Raw genomic sequence first — 23,869 nt, forward strand, 5'->3', positions numbered from 1 at the left:
AGTGATATCTTTGCAGACATTTCCCCCTGGGGATGTGGGGGTCTCCCATTAAAGTAAATTCAGGTGAGCCTTCAATTTCACCAACAATGTCATCTTTTCTGCTCAAAGTTATTCCTTTGGAATGGCATGGGGAGCCAGAAGTATTCTAGATCCTATGAATGACCAGAGGACAAATATTTTAAAATACGATCCATCCTTACTTGTTCAAGACAAGAGAATACAACAGTGGCATGGGATTAAAAGAGAGCAAGAAAGAAGGGAGAGAGAGAAAGGGGGAGGAAGACACATCTCTCTTCCGGGAATGTGCTCTTCTACTCTGGAATATGTGTGTGCCTCAGGTCCTGAGACTTCTTTGGATAACAAAATTTCATTCCTCCACTAAGAAGAACCCTGTTGGTGACCTCTTACTTGAATTAGTAACTATTACAAATATAAAATATTTATAAAGATACACACTTCTCTTACATACAAATGTAGTTATAAATTGATTGACATGGTTACTAATTCATTTAAATTGAGTAGGTCATTTAAAATGGCACATTGTGATAGGCCTATAAATCATAACATTATCTGAATAAAGAAAAAGTTTTCAGCTACCTAAGATTTATCTAATTTTATACTCAATCAGAAGCCCCATGAAGGGTTTAGACTAGATGATCTCTCAGATCTTTTTCAGTTATAAAAGTCTATGATTCAAAGTCTCAATATGACAAATTCTAGGTTTATTGTGCCTGAATTCAAAAGGTTTTCCTGCCTTTAAAATACAATTTAGAAGTTATATTAAAGACTGTAGAAGCTGGAAGGTTTTCAAATGTCCCACCTGCCTTTGCTCTCTTCCTTGCCTCTTCCTCCTACCTGGGCCTTTGTTGACTCACCTGTAAAGTGAAGATAATAATACCTACCAGTAGAATTGCTTTAAAGATTAGAGAAAATGTGCATATAGCACCCAAAACAGTGTCTGGCATGCAGTGATGTTCAATTCATTGTGAATGCTGGTGGATCTGTTAGTATCTGCAGAATTTGCTGATAGGTATTACCTCTTAGGTTGATGCACTAGCCTGACTCAATCTCTTTTCTTCTAAAATTATACAATTTAATGGTTAACAACTTTGGAGTCACTCTTGGGTTCAAATACCTGCTCTATCAGCAATTTTCTGGCTGTATTATCATGAGCAACTTACTTAAGCTTCCACAATTTCTCATCTATAAAATGGGAAATCATTTGTACCTATTTAATGGATCTACTGAATGAGATAATGCATGAAAGGCACCATGTCTGATTTTGCTCCATGTTTTATCCTCATTACCTAGTAGAGTACCTGGCATACAGTAAGCACTCAATAAATGCTAAGATTTAACTATTAGGTATAATCATTCTATTATTTAATTATATATCAATGTTACATATATATTATCAGTCATCATCATCAATGAACTTGTTCTATTTCTGTCTTACATCTTTGGTTTCAAAGTGGTGGTTATATATTTTAACAAAAGTTAGTTTTGGTTAGGTCCTAGGCTGAAGTGGGAAAGTGATGTTTACTAATGATATCATCCATTTTGCTTAATTATTCATTTATTTAAGAAGTATTTACTGAGCAGATGTTATGTGTCAGGCTCTGGGGATACAATGGAAAACTGAAAGACACACAATCCCTGCTGTCTTGGAGCCAAGATTTTATGAGAGAGAGAGACTGATATTAATCAAAGAAGGACACTAATAGGTGAAAAATTATATAACTTTGCCAAAGACCATGAAGGAGATACACACAGCATTATGAGGGGGCTTTAACATAGTCAGAGAAGTAGAGGAATCTGAAAGAGGAATAGCAGAGGATAAAGAAGCCTAATCACATGAGGGTTTAAATGCCATGTTAAGAATTCTTTTTCTTATCCTAAATTTAATGGGAAGTAGGGAATAGTGCATGTTGAGTTTTGTGTTTCCAAAAGCTTACTTATCTTGATGACCATATGGAAAGTGAATCAGAAGGAGACCAGGACATAAAGGGAGATGTTAAATGTCTATGATTTACATTGTATAAAATCCCAAAGGGTAGTCTCCATCATGATTCTTTCTTTGTATCTCAGAATAAAGTTAGATTGATGCCTTCTTCATAGACACCAAAATAGTAGAGGGAGAAAGGACCCTGCCCCCCAAATATGCAAACCTTTCCTTTCAAAGTTAGTAGCAATACCAAGGACCAAGAGATACCATAGGCCTCTGAATTTATTCTTCTCCTTGGCTGATTTGCTGTGACCACAAGAGAATAAGGCTATCTATGTTTACTGCCTTATATTACGGGCAGTCACTTGCCCTCTAATTGTAGGGTTGAGTGTCAAGTCAATTACCTAGGCTCATAAAACCTCACTGGTTATTATACTGATAGGGCTAGGCTACAATGCAATTAGAGTTATGAAACTCACCTGTAACACTAGGTCCAACAAAACCACCTCTAGCTAGAGAGCGCTCATGGCAACAAAAGAGGCAAGGTGGCTAGTTTATTCATATTTCCTCCTGCAAATGTTATTCAACTCTTATTATATAGTAGGTACCTCCTAAGTTTTAAATGGTGAACTAAGTCCAGCCTTGAGGGGGACATCTGCTACATCATGTGGTTTAAAGGGAAGGGCTAACACTTATGAACTTACTGGGTACTTGACATTTTATATAGATTATCTGTCATCAATACAACTCTACAAAATAGAAGTTGTGATCTCCACTTTGGGAAAGTTAGGTTTGAACCTAGATCCATTTAACATGCAGCCCTTGCCCTTCCATCACACCACATGCTATTCACCAAGGAGACCCCTTTCAGAGGTAGCTCCACCAAAAGGGGAAGGTGGCAAGATTCACCCTCTCTCCAGTGCCTTCTTTTTAAAACCACAGCAGAGCTTCTGAATCCCAGCACTATTGACATTTAAGACTGGATAATTCTTTGTTGCATGGGGCTGTCCTGGGCATTGAGGATGTTTGGCAACATCACTGGCCTCTATCTACTACTTGCCAGTAGTATTCCACTTGTAGTGACCGAAACTGTCTCCGGACATTGCCACACGTTCCTGGGGAGCACAATTGTCCCTGGTAGGGAAGCACTAGTGCAGAATACAAGCAAGAGGTCAAAGGACAGAACACTGAGGTGCACCAATATTTAAAAGGAAAGAAGAGGAAAAGAAATTATTGTGAAAAACCAAGCGAGGAGAGTTTCAAGAAATAAATGGTTGACAAAACTACAATGAGGTACCACCACACACTGGTGAGAAAGGCCATCATTAAAGAGTCTACAAATGACAAATGCTAGAGAGGGTGTGGAGAAAAGGGAACCCACCTGCACTGTTGGTGGGAAGGTAAATTGGTGCAGCCACTGTGGAGAACAGTATGGAGGTTCCTTAGAAAACTAAAAATAGAATTACCGTATGATCCAGCAATCCCACTCCTGGGCATATACCTGGACAAAACTATAATTCAAAAAGATACATGCACCCCTATGTTCAAAGCAGCACTATTCACAATAGCTAAAACATGGAAATAACCTAAATGTACATTGACAGATGAATGGCTAAAGAAGATGTGGTACTTATATACAACGAAATACTACTCAGCCGTGAAAAAGAATGAAATAATGCCATTTGCAGCAACATGGATGGACCTAGAGATTGCCATTCTGAGTGAAGTAAGTCAGAAAGAGAAAGACAAATACCATATGATATCACTTATATGTGGAATCTAAATTATGGCACAAATGAACCTATCTACAAAAGAGAAACAGACTCACAGATATAGAGAACAGACTTGTGATTGCCAAGGGGGAGGATGGTGGGGGAGGGTGGGATTAGCAGATGCAAACTAGTATATAGGGAATGGATACACAACAAGGTCCTACTGTAGAGCACAGGGAACTATATTCAATATCCTGTGATAAACCATAATGGAAAAGAATATGAAAAAAAGAATGTATGTGTATAAGTGAGTCACTTTGCTGTACAGCAGAAACTGGCACAACATTGTAACTCAACTATACTTTAATAAAAAAATTATTAATTACATAAAAAGAAGAAAGAAATGGTTGACAATTCCAGAGAACTTACATAAAATATGGATAGAAAGAAAATATTCTTTGAAATTGGTAATAAGGAGGATCTTGGTGACCTCAGGGAGATAAATTTCAGGGAAATAAGTTTCAGGGGACAAGGAGGGGAGGAGGCAGAAGCCTAGCAGTGACATAAGTGGAATGCATGGGATAGAGCTAGTGAGAGCGGCCTCTTCTTTCAGTAAGCTGGAAAATACTGCACAAGTGATGCTGTGCAAACTCTGGGCATAGAACTGAAGATATTAGAAGTTTCTATTTTCTGTATCTTGAAATACTCTCTCTGGGAGCCCCAAGCCACCCTATGAAAACCCACCACCACACTGTGATCACAGTCTCAGCTGAACCCAGCCTGCCTCCCATCCCTGCCAAGTGGCAGACCTGCAATGGAAGGCATCTTGGGGCTCTAGACCAGCCCACCCACCAGCTGAACACCCTTAAGTCACCTGTGTCAAAGCTACTTGGAGCAGAAGTGCCCAGCAGAGTCCTGCCTAAATTCCTGAGTCATGAGATACTATAAAATGGGAAGTTTTAAGATGTTCTTTTACCCAGCAATATATACCTGGACCAGAGTGCAGTGCTAATCCCAGTTGCCTTCTTCCAGTCATGAGATTTAAGGAAAAAGGATGTTAAACTAACTGTCATCCTGTTGCCACTGCTCTGAGAGTAACTTTGAAGGATATTTTGTGTCATTAGCAGGTGATGGCCAAGTACTCAGACTCTAGAGTCCCACATACCCACGTTTACATCTTAGTTTCTCTGCTTCCTAGCTGTGCAAAATTCAGTGAGATATATTTATATAAAGTTATATTTATTTAAACTTGCATAGCGCCTGGCACAATGAATACTTGGTAAAGGTTAGCTCATATTTAAACAATGAGTTTTTCCATCAGAGGGTAGCAAATCATCACATTTTTTATCAAATGAGCCGGACTTGGACTCACTTCATCCCTCCCAACTAGCAGGACCAGTGAGAACCTTCTTCCCTCACTTTCTGCTTCTTCACAACCACAACCACAAGTCTGTTCTTATTGGTCTTCTGGTGCCTTCCTCTGCTGCTCACTGTTTGACCTACAAACCTTCACACACACACACACACATCACATGAGAAAAACCTCTAAACCACAAGTTCTTCTGCAGGAAATGTGAGTATTAAAGGATTGACTTCTGAATGTCTTTTTAGCAACCACGAAACTTTCAGTTCCAATTTGTGTGACATGTGAATCGCTCCTGTTGGAAATAACTGGAAAGAAAGAGAGAACTAGGTGCTGGGAAAAGCAAAGAAAGAACAAAGGCAAAGGAGGAGTAGAAGTTTTTATAGTGAAACATTAGGAATTCTGAAGGAAATTGAAAAAAAAGACACCTATTTATGCCAGAAAGCAAAGGTCTAAGCTGTATATGAACAGGGCCAGGGGTAGAGCGGAGGCTGGAATCCTGGCTATTGAACAGATATTTCAAATACACAAAATTAGCCATGAAGGTCGCCCAAGGCTTTTTCCATCTCAGGGACCCAAACTATGCTGCATTTCTGAAACTACAGGGGACCCAAGATCTTGGAGATTGGAGTTAGTAGTGCTGAGTCGTAACGTTAACAAATATTGAACAGGTAGAGGACAAGACACAGAGAGCAAATGCCTCCTAACCAGCATACCAGCATAGTACCTGAAAAAAAATGTACAAACATCTCATTGATCTGCTCCATGAGGGAATTCCTACAAAGTCGTTAATAAGCAATGGGTGTTAAGATAAAATTAATTACACAGCACCCATCATAACGAATTTAAATGGGTGAAAGGTCACCAGAAACTTTCATGTGCTCTTTACTGTTTTACCTTCACAAATATAAGAATATGAGGTGAGTGACAACCTCTGGACTTTAACCGCAATTTTCATACTGTTAAATGTTCCTTATCTTCCATGGGCTTTTTGAGAAGAAAACTGAGGATCAGTGCATGTGGAGGGCAGCTGGGGGAAGGGACGATCCTAGGAAGGCATGGACTTAACAGAATGGTAGCCAGTAGCCAGGAAACCCGTCAGGATCCTTGCAGCACCATGGGTGGGAACATGCCGACTTTGTAGAAATAAATTGATTGGATGCCTTTTGAGTCAAAGTACTTAAGATGTGTCTGCCTTGCTGAGAACTATTCCTTGTGACCACAGGGCACACAGCCACAGACCAACCGTTTCATATTTCCAGTGGTTCCTGTGAGCACTAAAATGTCTCCACTCAGCCCCATTTAGACCTCCCTCCCACCAACCAGGGCTTTTCTTGGCAGGGGTCGAGGGTGAGTGGGGAGTAGGAGGGAGAAAAGCCGGATCGCACGTTCATAAAGGGACTGAAATTTATATTTTTGACATTTTCTTCAAATAAAGTTATAGAAACACTATACTTTTGGAAGGATAATATATTAATTTTTAAAATTTAAACAATTAAAATTTACCATGTATGTATACCCCTGTTTTGGCATCTCCTCTTTCGTATTTAAGGATCCTCAGAAATGGGAGCACTCTAGGTTCTTGTTCTTTCCATCTCTGGGAGGCCCTGCCCAACCCGACAATCACCTATAGCTCTTCTGAAACTTTTAAATGGAAGCCTAGATAGATGCTAAGCTGAAGATGGGAGTGATAAGGGAATATGTAATAGGTACAGGCAGATGCAGAGGAAGATACTAAAATCTATTCCACTGAGCCCCAGTAGAAGGAATATCCCTCAAGAGCTGGCACTCAATCTTTCATCTCTAAACCCCTAATTCATGGTATAGTGGCTAGAACAGAGTAGGAGCTGAATGCATGTGTGTCAAACGGGTGAATGAATGAATGAATGAACCACACAAACCTGCACAGATTATTCTTTATGCAATATATGATACTGTCAAATCCAACTGCCTGCAAGGGAATCATTTGTCTATGGAGTAGGCAAATTTTCAGTCCGAAGCTGACTTCAAGCCATTGCTCAGACCAAGTGTCCAGCTAAAAGAACATAAATGATTTTTCATATCCTACCAAGGAAAGCATACGTGGGAGAAAGAAATCCGCAGCTGGAAAAATCAGAGCATATTCCAAAACCAAAGAGAAATTCCTTTTGGATTGTCAATTATTTGGGATTACCTGGGCCTGGGTCACAGACCATTGGTGTGGATAATCAAGAATTGACTACAGATGTGGATGTTAAGCCTGCCTGGCTCAGACATCCCCCAGCGGCCTGATCACAACTTCCTCCGCTGCCCATCACACAGAGCCCAGGGTAGAAACGGAGGTGTAAATCCACAGCAAGGTTGGAGGCAGGGACCTCCTACTAATACCCCCCAAATTTAGAGCTTCCCCCAGAGCTTCAGGGATAAACTAGGGTTTGTTATAAACTCTGCAGCAAAGGTACACAGGAGTGAGGGCATCATAGAGAAGAGAATCAGAAATTGTCCATTTGCTGCCTTTTCCTAAGATACTACAACCTCCTAATACATCATGTGTATTAAAGGCAGGGACAACTATGAACGAAGATGAAGAGCGGGTACTCTGGGCACTGCTGCCGCTTGTCGTCTCTGCTTTGTCCCTGACACTTGGCCTCCCCTCGAGTCCACGAGTTGCTCAAGGTCTTTTCCTGACAGCTCCCCCTGGGGGTGATCTACATTCCCAGCCTCTTCTCCTGCCCCATAACCAATTTCCTGCTGCACGCTCTAATTCTGCCAGAGACCTGCCCTCAGATCTCAAAGGCTAAAGCTAGGATAACTTGATAAATTAATCTGGGCTTTCAGAGTAAAGTGTTAATGGGCGCTCCTTCTAACAAGAGTTTTCAGAAGAACTTTCCCTATATGTGTTGACTTATCTAATGGAGTGGCTCAGAAGGAGGGCAGCAGGTGTGGAAGGTTGAGTGGCATCAGCCAGAGAGAGAATATTTTGGGGTCTGTGAACTGGGGCTTTCAAGACTTCTGGTTTTCTATGACTGCATCTGCCTATAGAAGCAGATGATGAGCAGTCTTTCCTGTACTGATAGGACAAATCTAGGGTGTCACTTGCTACTTTTCTACCCCAGGGAGCACCTGAGGGCATTTTAGAGGCATTCTACTTCATTATTCAAGTTTCGTGAGAATATTTAAGCAAACACAAAGGGAAACAACTTGAGAAAATATGCTTAGCATCATAATCAATAAGAGGAAGAGAGCCACCATGAACTAAGAATTAGTAGCCCATTCTAGTGAGGGAGAGCACGGGAAGCACATAAACAGAGTCTGCCCCTGGTTGAGCTTTATAAAGGAGTTCTTAGCCTCACCAGAAAGAGTGGGATAATTTATAGGCTAACATTTTCTTTTAATGTGGATAGCATTTTCCTCATTTATAGTTAATTAGGTTAAGCATGCATGGGGAGCGAGGGAGAAAGGCTTTTACTGATGCTCTAAATGAGTAGTAATTTGAATAAAGTAAGGAACCTCTAAAAGATGGAACACTGCCACACATTAGCCGGTCTCTCTTCTAAGTGCTAGAACCAGCCCCCTCTGGGGTTGAACCAGACCAGTTTCGAAGAAATTGTGGTCATTAAAGCATTAAGATAAAAAGATACAGACTCTGCTAAATATTTTAAACTGGTTTTAAGCCATATGTGTGTATGATGTAAGTGACATTGAAACAAATGACTGAAGACCGAACATATTGGATATTTGGTGTCCTGGGAGTCACCATGTTGCGCTTTGGCCCTTGGGTCACACCAACTTGCCAGGACCCAGAGATGAAGTGGAAGTGATGGGCAAAAAGCATCCCATCTTGAGCTTCAGTTTCCTTATCTGCAAAATGGAAATAATAATAGTCCCCCCTTAGTGTTGCCATTATGATTAAAGACAATATATGTATTTCACCTAATGAATAGTGGGCACCAATAAGTTAATATTATTATAAGATCAAAACCATTCCTTTCTGTTGGACTGTTTTCAACATTTTAGGCATTACTTGTCTTCTTCCTCTTAACCAATCCAGACCTTTTCAGCTTACAGCGGCTATTGCATGCAAACGAGATGAAACTCCTTATGCATACAGTTTACCCTAAAGCTAATCCAGCTGGAAGCGTTCCAAGTACTGTTTCTTTACCAATAATTTTCAACAAACAAAAATATAAGCAACAGAAATTCTTTACCAAGGTTTGCAGGATATCGTCTGTTTCTATCACTCTGCATTTGCTTTAGGCGTTCCTGGCATATCAATAAACCCTTATCCTCTTCACATAGACAAGGTGAGTGAAGAGAGCCCAAGGACCTTGGTCTGGCCCTGGCTTCATCACCCCTTCCCTGTGCAGCAGTCTTCAGACTCTCTGGACCTCTGATCCACTCTCCATAAAATGCAGACTGTCTTCACTAAGTAAATAAAATAAATTAAATGAATTAAAACTCTCAATTCATGGGTCAAAGAATTGTTTTTCTAGACACAAAGTTTTAATGGCTTAACTGGACCGCCCTCTCCCCACATGTCTCTGGCTGGCTTCTCACTGGACTCCTTCTCCTTCATCAGCCTCCTGGTGAGAGGAATGGTGAGATTTTGAGTGGCTTTGGAGCCAGGTAGGCTGAACTCTGAATCACAGTGCTTCTGTTGACTGGCCACATGCACATCAGCAAATTGCTTATCAGTCCAGGGCCTCAGTTTGTCCCCCTCTAAAATTGGCTGAAACAGCACAGAGCCCACTTCCGATGTCAGCAGGAGAATAAAATAAGGATAAAAAGGGCCTAGCACATAGTTGGTACGGAGCAGCTTTTAGTTCCTTTCCTTTCAACAATCAAACAGGAAAAGTGGCGGATTTTCAAGACCCCTTCCCCCCATGAACTCTCACACGGGCCCCTGAAAATAGTCAGTGAAAAAATTATTTTCAGTTGTCTCTAAACACACACACACACACACACACACACACCGCCCCCTAAACTTTCTCCCATCTTCCCCACTTTCCCCGGAAATGAAACCTGCATGAAACTGAGGCCCACGCCAGAGGAGACCATTTAAAAGACGCAGGTGAGGAGGGGTCATTGCTTTCCAGAATCTCAGCCACCTCAGCCCCTTAGGCCACTGGTCTGATGAGAAAGAAGGCGATTCTTTTTTTCCATTGTTTTCATTTAATTCTAATTGAATGTATGGCTGGAGATGCCTTAAAAGGACTCTATTTTTACTGGTTAAATGTCCTCAGGGAGTGTACCCCAAGACCTCTCTCTTTGTGATAACTTATTCTGGTCAGCTGAGCTGGGGTCTCTTTATTACATCTCCCGACCACCCCCCTCCAAAGCCCCAGCAGGAGGGGCCCCCGCTGCAGTTGCTGATGACTAGAGAATTACTCAAGTGTGAACTGTTTCACTGTCTGTCACTTTGCTCATTAGGCAAGTGAGAAAATGTATCTATGGCTCTGTCTCACGGTCCTCATTAGCTTGGTGGTTCAGTCTCACTTCCCTTATTTATTTTAAAGACGAAGGCGTAAGAAACAGTCTTCCCTTGGTGTTCCTCAGTATAATTTTAAGAAGCAAAAGCCTGGATAATCTTATTATCTTCCCAATAATTGTGTTGTTCAGATGATAGGGAAAGGGTAATTGCCTCTACTGCATTTCCAGCCAGGGTATCCGGGTGCAACTGTTTTAGTTGTACTAAGGATTGAAGTCCTCAGCATTGAGGTAAGATCATGGTGTTTTTGGAAAGATAATAAACAGATACTCCAACGAGCCTGTACCCTGAAAATGTTGTCTTATTTCTTTCCAATACTCTAGTCCCTGTAGGTTAAATATATATGTATATAAAATTAACATGTATATTATATATATATATATTATTAACATATACGTATATTATTATTACCACCACCTTTGTGTTAAATGTAATTCTGTTTCCACCTGGAGAATTAGCAAAAGGATCGTTTTTTTTTTTTTTTGGTGGAGGCAGTGATATGGGAGGGATATACAGGGTATATTTAAGATTTGATTTTTATGAACCATTCTGTACAGGCATTCATGGTTGTTTATCCTCCCTAGATTTATTTACTGAGATGGTGAAACAGAGCTGAGATCACCTAATATCATTCAAGATTTTGACATTCTGGTTGCCTTCCTGATAGAAGTGTGTCAGCCTATTTCTTATGTGCTGCACTTGACTTAGGGTGTTTAGGATCCATTTTTGTTCAGCCACATAAACGTTGTTCCAAATTCATTAGCATCTGTGTGGAGTCCCAGCCACAGATACCCTGTGGCTGATGATTTAAGTGGGGAACATCCATCCCACAGGGCTAAAAGGCAAAAAAAAGAAAAGCTATGTTCTTTTCTTTATCTAAATGTAAAACTTCTCACATGCATGTAGCATGTTAGAGTTGGCATTAGCTGTTAGCATCAGTTCACACATACTTCTGCATGACCAAAAAAAAAAAAAAAAAGATGAAGTAGACCGGTAAATATGCAGATTATGTTTCTGTTTATTGCATTTTCAAATCTAGAGTTTAAAGTTTAAGAAGTGTGGAGAAAGAGGCATTCTCTGATTTTTTTTTTAAAGCTTGATTCTTTTAATAACAATGCCAGCTAAAATGCCTGATTTTCATCTCCCTCAACCATTTTCTTCATTCAGAGAAATGAGAATGCACGTAAACCATTCAAGGGAAATATAATGCATTATTATAATATGACTTGGCCTAAGTAGCTAATCACTTTTTATTAACACTTTTTGGCCCAGGGAGTTGGGATTTCTCCAAGCTGACTGTCAGGTTAGGGATTCTGGGAGTCTATATTAGTAATTAGCATTACAAGATCTCGACTCCTGGGGTGATTCAAATTAATACAAAATAAAAGTGCAAATTTCCAAATAGCTTTGAAAGCCATATCTATTATTAAATTTATGTTATTAAAGCCCTTTCCAGCCAGTATGACAGGGGTCCAAAGCAGAGAGTTTCCTTAAATATCTGCACCACTCATCTTGGACTCTTTAAAATTAAATAAAAGAGCATACAATGAAAGATCAAAAGAATTTTCTGTACAATTGAGTTACGCCTTGGCAGTAAAGTTTTCCACCAAACCAAATCCCTACAAAGCGATATGAGTTTCATGGTCACAGTTGCTTTTGGACTTTCCTTGATACGTTTGGCAGCTATCTTGAGAGCATCCAAAGAACCGCTGGCAGCATCAATCACTCATTTCATAAGCAGGCGCTGAGGCGACAGGAGGGCGCTTGGCATATTACCATCTCTGCACTGCGCAACCCCTCCCGGCAGGAGCAAAGAGAAACGAGAAACAGTACAGCATAGAGACATTCTGTAGTCCCCGTCTTCGAATCAGGTCCTGCTAATGTGTAAATAACCCGATTTCTCTAACCATGTCTTTAGCAGACTAAGTGGTTAATTGTTATTGATCAGCTCTGCCCATTGTTCCAATATCAGTCATTATTGAAAATAATCTCAGTATCCTTCATTAAGCATGCATCTGTTTCCATGGGAATGCATTTTTAACACAGAGAGCTACTTGAGCGTTATTGGTTTCACTGGTTGTACAGCACTGAGGGCTGTGGTCGCCCAATCTGTCATAGTTAATCAACTCTCATCTCTTAACACTGGCTGCAGTTATCAATGAGCTAAGGATTAATATTCTGGGCGAAGCAGATGATAAATCATTTGTATATAATTAGTGTACAGCAAGGTTACAGCTGACATGAATTTTTATCTTAATTATGAGAGAAATTTGTTCCATTAATTTAATTTAGTTTGCATGAGTGGCTAGACACCTAACAAAGTTAATCTTACACCTGTCATTACAACATTAAGGAGAGAGCCGAGTGTGTTGAGGCTCCCGTCTCGGGTTCTTCCGCGATGAGGATAATGTTGTTCATCCTGATGTGAAAATAGATGATTGTAGACAGAAGATATAAAGTCGACTCTTTTTAAAGTTGTCCCGGGGGATTTATGGGAGCATATCGAAGCGATTCAACAGCCATTGCTGCACTTTGGATACCACTGTCCCCTTTCAAAATTACCTCTCTCCTGCCTTGTAGATCAGGTGGAAAATACCAGACACAAGAAGAGGTGTGTTATGTTTTTAATGCATATGTGTTAACTTCAAACCTTTTGACCAAAGAAAGCTTTGTCCCATGACAAGCTGTTACTGCATTTGTATCAAATGCAATGAATGAAGAAATATCTGCTGTTGAGGTTGTCTATTCTAAGTGCTTAGTGTTTATGTTATAATTGAATAGAATAATTCAAATCACTCGATCTACTGTACAAGTGGTAATTATGCAGGCATCATGAAGGCTTCAGAGTACTGAAGGAAACTTAACCCTGTACTACTTATCCAAGTTATTACTAAGTCTGATCAATCATATTTGATTGATAGATTAGGTGGGACTGTTTATGCTGCAGAATGTGATGTTCTTTATTTTCCTAATGATTAGCTACACATTTAAGGTTAAAAAAAAAAAGACTGGCTTATTTAAAATGGTTTCCTTATAGACTTACCTCTGTGATAAGTATTTGACCCTGGTTGTCTGATCTGGTATAGGGAAAATCTTTAAAGGGGTGGGGTGGGAGGAGTCGCAAAGTCACAATACAAAATCCTTGTACACAGTATGACCGAGGAACAATTCCAGTGACGTTGAAACAGAACTAAAAATGGGCTCGTGGGAGAGCCCATTTCTGAAACGGCGTATTTGTAATATAAGTTCTGGCATCCAGAGGAGTGGGCCTTTGTATTTAAGAACCCCCAAATCAGCCTGAAACTGAAACGCTAATTGCACAGTAACTCAGATTAATGTATTGTAATATTAGTCCACAATTATCACTTGGAGATAGGGTCAAGAAGTATATAGTTGGTTATTCACAAGAAATGACTGATTTAAAAACAAAAAGCTCTAATGGAATTCAATAGTGCTTTTCAGTCATTCTGCTTGGCATCTCTATTACCTGAGATGATTCACAGTCCATTATGGGAGCTTCCATGCTAATAGAATGTCTATCTTCTGTAATACAGACACATCAGAGCACTAACTGGGAATCTGTCACAATGAATTTCATCTAGATTTCACTTCATCTCTTCATGGACTGTAAAATTTGCTCTTGTACAATGCCTAAATTTACTGTGGGTAATTGAGAGAGATCTATAGATGCAGCAGCGCTTGGTAAAAAGCAGTTTTCCAAAGACCTATTGTAAATTGTGCAGCTTTGCCTCAGCTGGGGAAAGACTATGGTGATCTGAATCTTGCCTTTACTAATGAGATGTTTTGGTGAGTTCAAAAGAGAGGTGGGGGGCGGAGATGCTTTAGAGGATTCTGCCACATGGAAAAAGGAAAACAAGGAAGACTCCTATCTTTCATTCCCAGGAAAGCTTTGCAAACGGGACAAAAAATAAGTTTGGACACAGGCTTCACTACCTTCCATGGGAAGTATAAATCAGGGCTACAATAGACATAATATTTTCCAAATCTACCCACCTTTACTTGGCAGAAAAAGAATGTCTCATGCATGACCCAGCCTTCCAGGAGCTCACATTTGCCTCCCCTTACAGCTGCAGGTAGAACAAATTCCATCTCTCATTTGCTAAACCTTCCATTTCACAGATTGTTAATCCTAACTAAAATATTTGGTATTAAGCTATCTGCATGAATTGTTGATAAAGAATTAAGATAACACTTGAGCTATTAAATATAATGTGTGCTCATAGTTTTTCAATGGATACTTGGGTTACTGCTCGTAAAGTATACACGCTAACCCTTTTTTTTCTTCTTCAAACCGTTTCCCTTTCTTTATTTTACTTATCCCCATCAAAAGCTAAACAGAATCACCGGATGCCCTTAACAATCGTAGGATTTAATATTTGTTAGCCAATTAGAACTGTGATATATTCTATAGCTTTTTTCCTAAGCCAGGAACTGAATAATAGCATCATGCTTCACTGGCAGTGAAGTGAGCTGAGCCTTTACATTAGGAGAAAATCAGAATGGTATGACTGCAGTTCATTACTGAAATAGGTAACTGATGAACTGAAAAGACAAAGGGCATTGTTAAATGAAATGTCATTATTAGAAGTGCTCATGTTTAACAAATGTACTGTAAGTTAATTCAGTAGTGTTTTCTATAAAGTTCTTCCCTGAACGTTCACTGCTCATTTTTACTATCTCTGCATACCTAACATCTGCTTATACATGTTTTAAAGGAAACGATGTCAACTCCCCATCACAGGGAGTAATTAAACCTAGGTCACGACCATCTTCTGAGCGCAGGTGCTTGTGGCACTGTCACTGAAGACCCCGACCAGAGGCAATTGCATTTCTGTTGCTAGATTTACATGCGATCTGCTAGGATGTAAATAATGCCAAAAAAAAAAAAAAAGCACAATCATTTTGGAGAAGACGAGAGATGTTTTCAGCTTAAAGAGAAACTAAAGCAATGAAACCCCTTTGGCGTCTGTGCAAAACTGTTTGCTTGGCTCTGGAGGTGATAAAAATAATTTATGAAGCTCTAGATTTTTAGCAAGAGGAAATGACCTCAGCTTTTGGCCATCTGATGCAGTTAGCGAAGCCTCTCTCTACTACTTTTATGGATTTCCTTGAGCTGCATATTCTGTGACCTGTATTTCAGATTTATTGGCAGATACATAAGCCACATTTAGTAATATAAAATGCGGTGAATGCATCAAACAACTCAGCAGGGACCGACTGACAGCCGGCGAGAGGCGTCCTCTTCGAAGAAGTCACTCCGAATCGGATACCTGTTTATGCATCTGTCCAACCAGGCTCTGAATTTTTGTTTGAAATAAAGACATTATTTCCAAACAAAAGAGTCTCCAGCCAAACACATAATATATTGGGTGACAGGAAGAGGGTGTATGGCCAACTTGAAAATCTCAGCAAACCCTCAGGATTTTGAGCGTGAACACTCTCGGCTTCCAGTTGGAGGGGCAGCATGACGTCTCAGCAGGAAGAAGGGGGCCCTTGCATATTGTGTTTGGTTCTAAGCAAGACAATGGAGTGGCGTTTTGGTGAGGGAGATGCAGACTGACCAATAATGTCTTTTGGTAAATATCAGTACTTACTGCTCTGATTAAGAGAAGAAAAGGATCTGGGAGGAAATGGGTATCAAATAGGGCTGTACATCCAGCTCTTCCACAAGAGCTGGAAGAATTTTTGTAAAATCTATACTCCCATCTCTGATGCATTAAAAGGCAGGGCCCAAGGTGGCAAAGTGGAAAGAGAACCAGTGTGGCAGTCAGGAGGCCTGATTGCTGGCTGAACTTCCTGGGTATCATCTTGGGTAACTCACACCCTCTCTCTGGAGCTCACAGTGGGACTCCTGGCATCCTTTCTGGCACAACACCCCTTAATTCTGGAAACAGTGGGGTCCAAATGATTGATGTAAGAGAAGTAAGATCACAGGATGCAGGGGACACCTCGACCAGCAGTGAATTACTTGGGAAGATTCAGGCACTGGTATAAACCCAAACAGAAAAATGATGGACATGTGGTTTCATGGGCAACTTTTAATTCACCTTCTTGTGACTGTTACATTTTGCTATTAACTATTCCCTCGTAAAGATAGCCTTGTGGAACTCAGATAACTCTCCCCCAGAACACCTTCCAGGTGAATTCACCCTATGCTGGCCTCTCCATTCTCTGAAAATAGACCACTCTTAGTACCACTTAATACTGTCCATATGAACAAGTAAGCAGAATGATTGAAGGCTCAAGCCCTAGAGTTAGATGGCCCAAGTTTAAGATCTTGACCTTGGGCGAGTCTCCTAACCTCTCTGAGCCCCACTTTCCTCTTTTGTAAAACAGGGATGACAAATAATACTGTTTGTTTAATGAGTTATTGTGGTGATGAAATGAGATCCGATTTGTACAGCACTTAGCACAAAGCATGACAGCGTAAAATTCTCAATCAGTATTAGGTACTATTATTATTAACATTATTATTATTACTCTCTTTCATGCCTTTTCTTAACAAGCGAGCAATTCATTAAAGGCAGAATCACTGCAAACACATATTATTTGTGTTCCCTACAGTGTTGGGTTCCCATTATGTTTTCAGAAAGTAAGTATTGATGGATAAAGTCCTGTTTAAAGGTGGGGAAAGGAGATGAAGCCATACAGCAATAGAATAAAAGTACCTGGGCTCCTGTTGCTTGAACAGCAGTTCTAATGATGGCCGCCATTATTAAACACTCACCTCATGCCAGACGCTTTACATAAGTTATTTCCAATCACTACTCTGCGAGACCTGTATTATTTTCCCTGTTTCAAGTTGAAGTTCAGAGGAGGTAAGACATATTCAGAAGGGATACATCATGGAAGTGAAGGAATGGGCTTTAAGCCCAGGTCAGTCAGCTGCTGATGTCCATCTCTGTCATATAGCCCCTTCCACCACAAAATACTGTCCAATCAGACAGATACTCAACTTCCGAATGTGCCACACAGCTGCTGCATGGTGGGAAGGAATTAGAGATGAGGTCGCCATAGGAGCCCTCAATGCTGAGTCACAGAACAATATGTATGGCAGGCAGTGTGAAATCAGAAAGTTGAGTCAGCCTTCAAAAGTGCACAGTATGGAAAAAAAGTGCAGAGCATAGTCATGTGGGGCTCACACCATAGCAATTATCATCACCAGGGCTCTCTTTGAACCCTAACAATGGTGACTTAAAGTCAAGGTGATAAATAATTAAAACATTGAACGTGAATATTAAATAACAATAATATGATAACTCATTACTTGGAAATAACAGTCATGCCTTATACTTACAAAGCTCCTCTAAAATGTTCATCGGCGGACTTCCCTGGTGGCGCAGTGGTTGAGAGTCCGCCTGCCGATGCAGGGGACTCGGGTTCATGCCCCGGTCCGGGAAGATCCCACATGCCGCGGAGTGGCTGGGCCCGTAAGCCATGGCCGCTGAGCCTGCGCGTCCGGAGCCTGTGCTCCGCAATGGAAGAGGCCACAACAGTGAGACGCCCGCGTACCGAAAAAAAAAAATGTTCATTGGCATTAAGTTAAGGATACTCAGATGAGGGAATTCACATGGGTAAAGTTGGGACATGACCTGAGGAGAAGAAGGAGATTCAGAGAGGCAGGCAAGACCATCCATAAAATCCCAACTGGAAGTGTCAGTGCAGGTTGTGGCTTGGACTGGGGCCAGTGGAGAAACATGTGGTCCATGCAGGACATGTTGAGGACCATATCTGCAGGAAGGACGTGGTATCAGGAATGTCTTTTGTCTGATTAAAAATATCTGGTCTCTCCAAGCAACCATTTCCAGATCTGAATGTTGTCTACCCTTCAGAAATGTTTCATCCTAGACCTGAGTTATCCCCATTGTTTACCCAAATGCCAGGTAGAAATGCTCAGGATGTTAAAACCGAGAGCACAGGAATCCATTTGCCTTGGGTACACTTTCTTAAGGTGCTTCACAGCAAAGGAGTCCAGAGTTCTGCTCACAAATTTAGTAAGAGTTGAGGCAAGAACCACCTTTAATAATTCAAAGCTAAAATTAGACATTCACCTGAAAATTTCAGGTAACAGAAACAAAAATGGGGGGACTTTGTTTATTTAAATTATGAGGATAATTGCCTCAATTCTCCAATTCCCCTCACTCGGGTAGGCTTGGCTTGACTGTACCAGTATCCATGGTGACTCATCTAATAAGTAAACTGCATTAGCTCTGCTACTAGCAGAGAGCAAAGGAAAAGGTCTTGAAATCTATCTTTTGTGGCTTCCTTCCAGAGCAAGGGATTTCATTATATCCTGAAGACATGAGGCAGTTCAAAGAGATCTGAAATATGGAATGAGACGTGGAGAAGGAGAAGTTTGGGCTTATACACTTGCTTTTTAGTTTTGTTTTTACATGTGAAGAAACAGAGACTCTAGGGGGAGGCTTTATTCTTCAGGTCCAGGATTTTATTTTTAGTTTGTTCTGTGGCTGGTATCTTTCCAAAGAGTTCACCTACACGAGGAGGCTTTCACGTTTACCCTTATGTACATAATTTCAAATAAGGATGACAGGGAATCCTTTAAAAAAATACACATGCATGATTTTATATTCCATGGCTGGAATGAACCTTGATGGAACAAACGCATAATGGTACCTGTTTATTAAACCCAGACAGTGTGGAATGATAATAGAAATCATTCCAAAAGAGGTGCCGCCATGTCCTTCCAACAGCAGAACAATAACTTGCTTTGCCTCCATCTACTTCTGAAAACCATTTTATGATTACAAGCATGTAAGCTATTCTAATTATTACTGTAAATAATTAATCATTTCCTCTACAATCACTTATTAATTAGCTGTCATAACACTGTTGTGAATTAGGAGGAAGACAAGAATTCAATATTCAGTTATTAACACCTAATTAAAATATGCATTGTTTTCCATATGTTGTTTGTAGCTGTGCTTCCTCACACTTGATCACGGAATTTCTCTAACAAGGAACATCCTCCGTTTGCTTAGCGACATCGCCACCTGTTGTTGGGAAGTGGAAAATATCCTTTTCTGCTTTTTTCACAGAAACAATAGCTTAATCCTTCCCTCAGCTTTTATTTGGAATTGAAAAAGTTTGATCCACAGTGTTCTCTTCCTGAAATATTTTTCCAGACTTTACTTGCCCCACTACTGACTAAAATATTCTACTGACTAATTTAAATAGCATCATCTAAGTGGTAAAGTAAGTGAACCCACTAACAAATTACAGTGAAATATTCAGACTACGGCAATGCAGGTAATGTAAAAGAGCGGGAATTAGCTAGTTAACTAATTAGGTTACATAAAGTCATTACTGAGGGAAATTTAAGTTGATCACCAAATCACCTACAGATTGACTCTATACTAACTCATCTTAATAATAAGAGCGCACATTCATTGATTGCTGAGTGCCCACCACTATTCATTCTTGCAACAATCCAATGATGGAGACACTGTTTTTGTGCCCATTTTACAAATAAGGGAACTGAGACACTGGGGAAGTAAAGTAATTTGTTGATGCAGGGTGAGCTACATAACTCGCAGGGTCCAGTGCAAAATGAAAATAGGGGGTTTCTGGTTTCAAAAGCAGGAAAAAAGTGCCATTCAAGGTACTAAAATATAAAGCTTTACCCATTCTTCCCCATCTCTCTCTCTCAACTTATGATTTTTGTATTTGCTATTTAATGCCATTTTAAGCAAAGAAAAATTTAATTTTAAGTTATTAGTATGAACTTTACCATTCATTTTTATATGGTGCGATGCCGGGTTTAAATGCAAATATTTAACTCATATGAAAAAGAACCAAAATTACACAATTCGTTATTTTGCAGTTTATACCTGTAGTATGTATTTTGCTCTTACCAGAACAGTGGCAAGGTGGCACAGAACTAACTCAGCTGTTTTTTTTTTTTTTTTAACTCAGCTGTTTTGATTCCACTTGATACGTGCATGTTCTGCCAGCACTCTCTACCTTTGGCTTGCTGATGAGTGAGGAAGGACTGAAGGGAAAAGGAATTATAATCCTTTTTCCTTCTATGACATTATTTGCAGTGTAAGTGTTTGGCTAATACAGAGGAATAATATAAGAAAGGATGTGGTAGGGTTCCCTGTCATTTGTGTTTCTTAGACCATCACTGCCTTCTTTCCACGTTCAAAGCAAGTTCTGGTTCAAAGGGAAAGTCAGTCACAGACAACACACTTACCTTGTCACACTGGGAGTCTCACTGAACTCCCACGTAGGCGGGTCCACCAGAGCTATGTGCTTATGAGGCACTGTGAACTCTTTAAGGGGATGAGCTGGCAGGGAACAGCGGACACCCACACGCTCTCATCTCCTCTACCCACAGGCATGCTCCAATGTCTGGTGCAACTTCACTTACAAAACATAAGGTCAAAGATGAAACTATCAAGATTTCCAAGAGAATGACAGCAGAGTGTTAAACCAAGGCTGAGGCTCCCTGCACGTGGTGTCCTGCGAGACTGCACAGGTCACACACCCACGAAGCAGTTGCCGAGATGATGGACACATGAAGAACCCAGGCAATCCAAGTCCAGAGCTCGTGCTCTGAGCTGCCATGCTCTGCTGCCCCTCAGAGCAGAGCACTCAGAGATGGCACTCAGAGGCATCGCCAGAAGGTTCTGCTTTATGTCCATTATTCGTAGAATAAAAATAAAGATGATGGCAACTAGAAGGCCTTAGAAGTACAGCCTCCTCACTGTAAATACAAGGGACCAAAACCCTGAAGATCCAGGATGACAGCCCTGATTCCTGAAGCCAGACCTCCTCATTCAAATTGTCGAAACGAATGCAGTATCTCATTTCCCCTCTCTACTCCTTCCCCAGCCCTCCCTTTCTTCAGGGACCCACTTCTTTCCTATGCCGCAGCCATCCCATTCAGCCCCTGCACCAGGCCCAGAGAAGGACACATAGGCAGGTCTGGCAAAGCCCCATGATTCACAAGGGCCACGGTCCAGCTGTGGGGAAAGAGACACCCTCTTTCTCTGGGATCTTGAGACAAGTAAACCATGAAATGATGGAGCATCCAGTGGCCAAACTGTCACCATGTAGAGAGGACTGTGGGAGACCGAGGTCAACGCAGAGGAAAGCAGAGCTAAGAGAAGCAGAGAGAGACAAGTCCCCATGTGTGTACAGCTTTGAGCATCTTGGTTGAGTCTCCAGTTATATGAATGAGCTAATAACTTCCCCTTTTATTCTTAGGCAAGTTTGAATCAGGTTTCTGTCTCTTGCAACAAGGAGTCCTCACCTAAGACAAATGAAGATACAGATTTGAGAATCATCACATACACACGGTCATTGAAACATGATGCGAGTGCAGGGAAAGAGGTCCAAAGATGAAGCTCTAAGGAAGCTCATGTAAGGAGAGAGCAAAGGAAAAGAAGCCAGCAAAGGAGACTGGGGGAGCGATAGGGGAGTTTTCAAGAGACTCATTACAGGAGAAAATGTCCACCAGGCAGGAGTAAAAAAAACAGGTATGGGACACGGATTGCACGCCAGCGCCTCCCGGCCGATAACTCAGCCGCTATGGAAGACATGAACGAGTACAGCAACATAGAGGAATTTGCAGAGGGATCTAAGATCAACGCGAGCAAGAATCAGCAGGATGACGGTAAAATGTTTATTGGAGGCTTGAGCTGGGATACAAGCAAGAAAGATCTGACTGAATATTTGTCTCGATTTGGGGAAGTTGTAGACTGCACAATTAAAACAGATCCAGTCACTGGAAGATCAAGAGGATTTGGATTTGTGCTTTTCAAAGATGCTGCTAGTGTTGATAAGGTTTTGGAAATGAAAGAACACAAGCTGGATGGCAAATTGATAGACCCTAAAAGAGCCAAAGCTTTAAAAGGGAAGGAACCCCCTAAAAAGGTTTTTGTGGGTGGATTGAGCCCAGATACTTCAGAAGAACAAATTAAAGAATATTTTGGAGCCTTTGGAGAGATTGAAAATATTGAACTTCCCATGGATACAAAAACAAATGAAAGAAGAGGATTTTGTTTTATTACATATACAGACGAAGAGCCAGTAAAGAAATTGTTAGAAAGCAGATATCATCAAATTGGTTCTGGGAAGTGTGAAATCAAAGTTGCACAACCCAAAGAGGTATATAGGCAGCAACAGCAACAACAAAAAGGAGGAAGAGGTGCTGCAGCTGGTGGACGAGGTGGTACTAGGGGTCGTGGCCGAGGTCAGGGCCAAAACTGGAACCAAGGATTTAATAACTATTATGATCAAGGATATGGAAATTACAATAGTGCCTATGGTGGTGATCAAAACTATAGTGGCTATGGCGGCTATGATTATACTGGGTATAACTATGGGAACTATGGATATGGACAGGGATATACAGACTACAGTGGCCAACAGAGCACTTATGGCAAGGCATCTCGAGGGGGTGGCAATCACCAAAATAATTACCAGCCATACTAAAAGGGGACGTTGGAGAAAACAGGAAGAGATTGCTAAAGTAACCCATCTTGCAGGACGACATTGAAGATTGGTCTTCTGTTGATCTAAGATGATTATTTTGTAAAAGACTTTCTAGTGTACAAGACACAACTGTGTCCAACTGTATATAGCCGCCAATTAGTTTTTGTTTTTACTTTGTCTTTTGCTATCTGTGTTATGACTCGACGTGGATTTGTGTTTATACAAATTTTATTTGTATGATTTCATGTTAAACCTCAAATAAATGCTTCCTTATGTGAAAAAAAAAAAAAAAAAAACAGGTATGCGCAAGGCTGAGTAAGACAATTTAATCAAGATGAAGATTGCAGAGTCTAAGGACCTAGCAATTAGGACAGTGGAGACTCCCACCAGGAGTTCCTTGGATGGTGGGAAACAAGGCCAGGGGGCTGGGGGTTAAAGAGTGAATGGAGGGCTTCCCTGGTGGCGCAGTGGTTGAGAGTCCGCCTGCAGGTGCAGGGGACGTGGGTTCATGCCCCGGTCCGGGAAGATCCCACATGCCGTGGAGCGGCTGGACCCGTGAGCCATGGCCGCTGAGCCTGCGCGTCCGGAGCCTGTGCTCCGCAACGGGAGAGGCCACGACAGTGAGAGGCCCGCGTACCGCAAAAAAAAAAAATAAAGAAAAGAAAAGAGTAAATGGAAAAACGTTGTGTCAAAATTGGTAGGTTGGATCCACATATTGATGACCACTTACCTTCTCCTGAGATACAACTAAAATGGGAAGAAAAAAAAACCAGCTTAACCTGCAAAAACAATGAACGCAAGAGAGACCACAGTGGATGAAATTTGATGACTACAGATGAGAAATGTGATGACATTTCGGGAAGTGGGAAAACAGACAGAGAACTAGTATCTGGCTTCATAAA

The 23,869-nt window shown here is 40.9% G+C and overlaps 1 protein-coding gene across 1 annotated transcript; it reads left to right on the forward strand.

Moving 5' to 3' along the window:
• The first annotated feature begins 22,019 nt into the window (after positions 1 to 22,019).
• Positions 22,020 to 23,235, forward strand: LOC101269576 (heterogeneous nuclear ribonucleoprotein D-like). The gene has a single exon (XM_012536372.3). The coding sequence runs from the start codon at positions 22,062 to 22,064 to the stop codon at positions 22,965 to 22,967; it is 906 nt and encodes a 301-aa protein (XP_012391826.3). The 5' UTR covers positions 22,020 to 22,061; the 3' UTR covers positions 22,968 to 23,235.
• The last annotated feature ends 634 nt before the right edge of the window (positions 23,236 to 23,869 follow it).

This window comes from Orcinus orca, chromosome 7 (assembly GCF_937001465.1).
Source record: "Orcinus orca chromosome 7, mOrcOrc1.1, whole genome shotgun sequence".
In the NCBI taxonomy this organism is placed as follows: domain Eukaryota; kingdom Metazoa; phylum Chordata; class Mammalia; order Artiodactyla; family Delphinidae; genus Orcinus; species Orcinus orca.

Coding starts and splice junctions, on each gene's coding strand:
- LOC101269576 (XM_012536372.3), top strand. CDS start 22,062: ATGGAAGACATGAACGAGTACAGCAACATAGAGGAATTTGCAGAGGGA.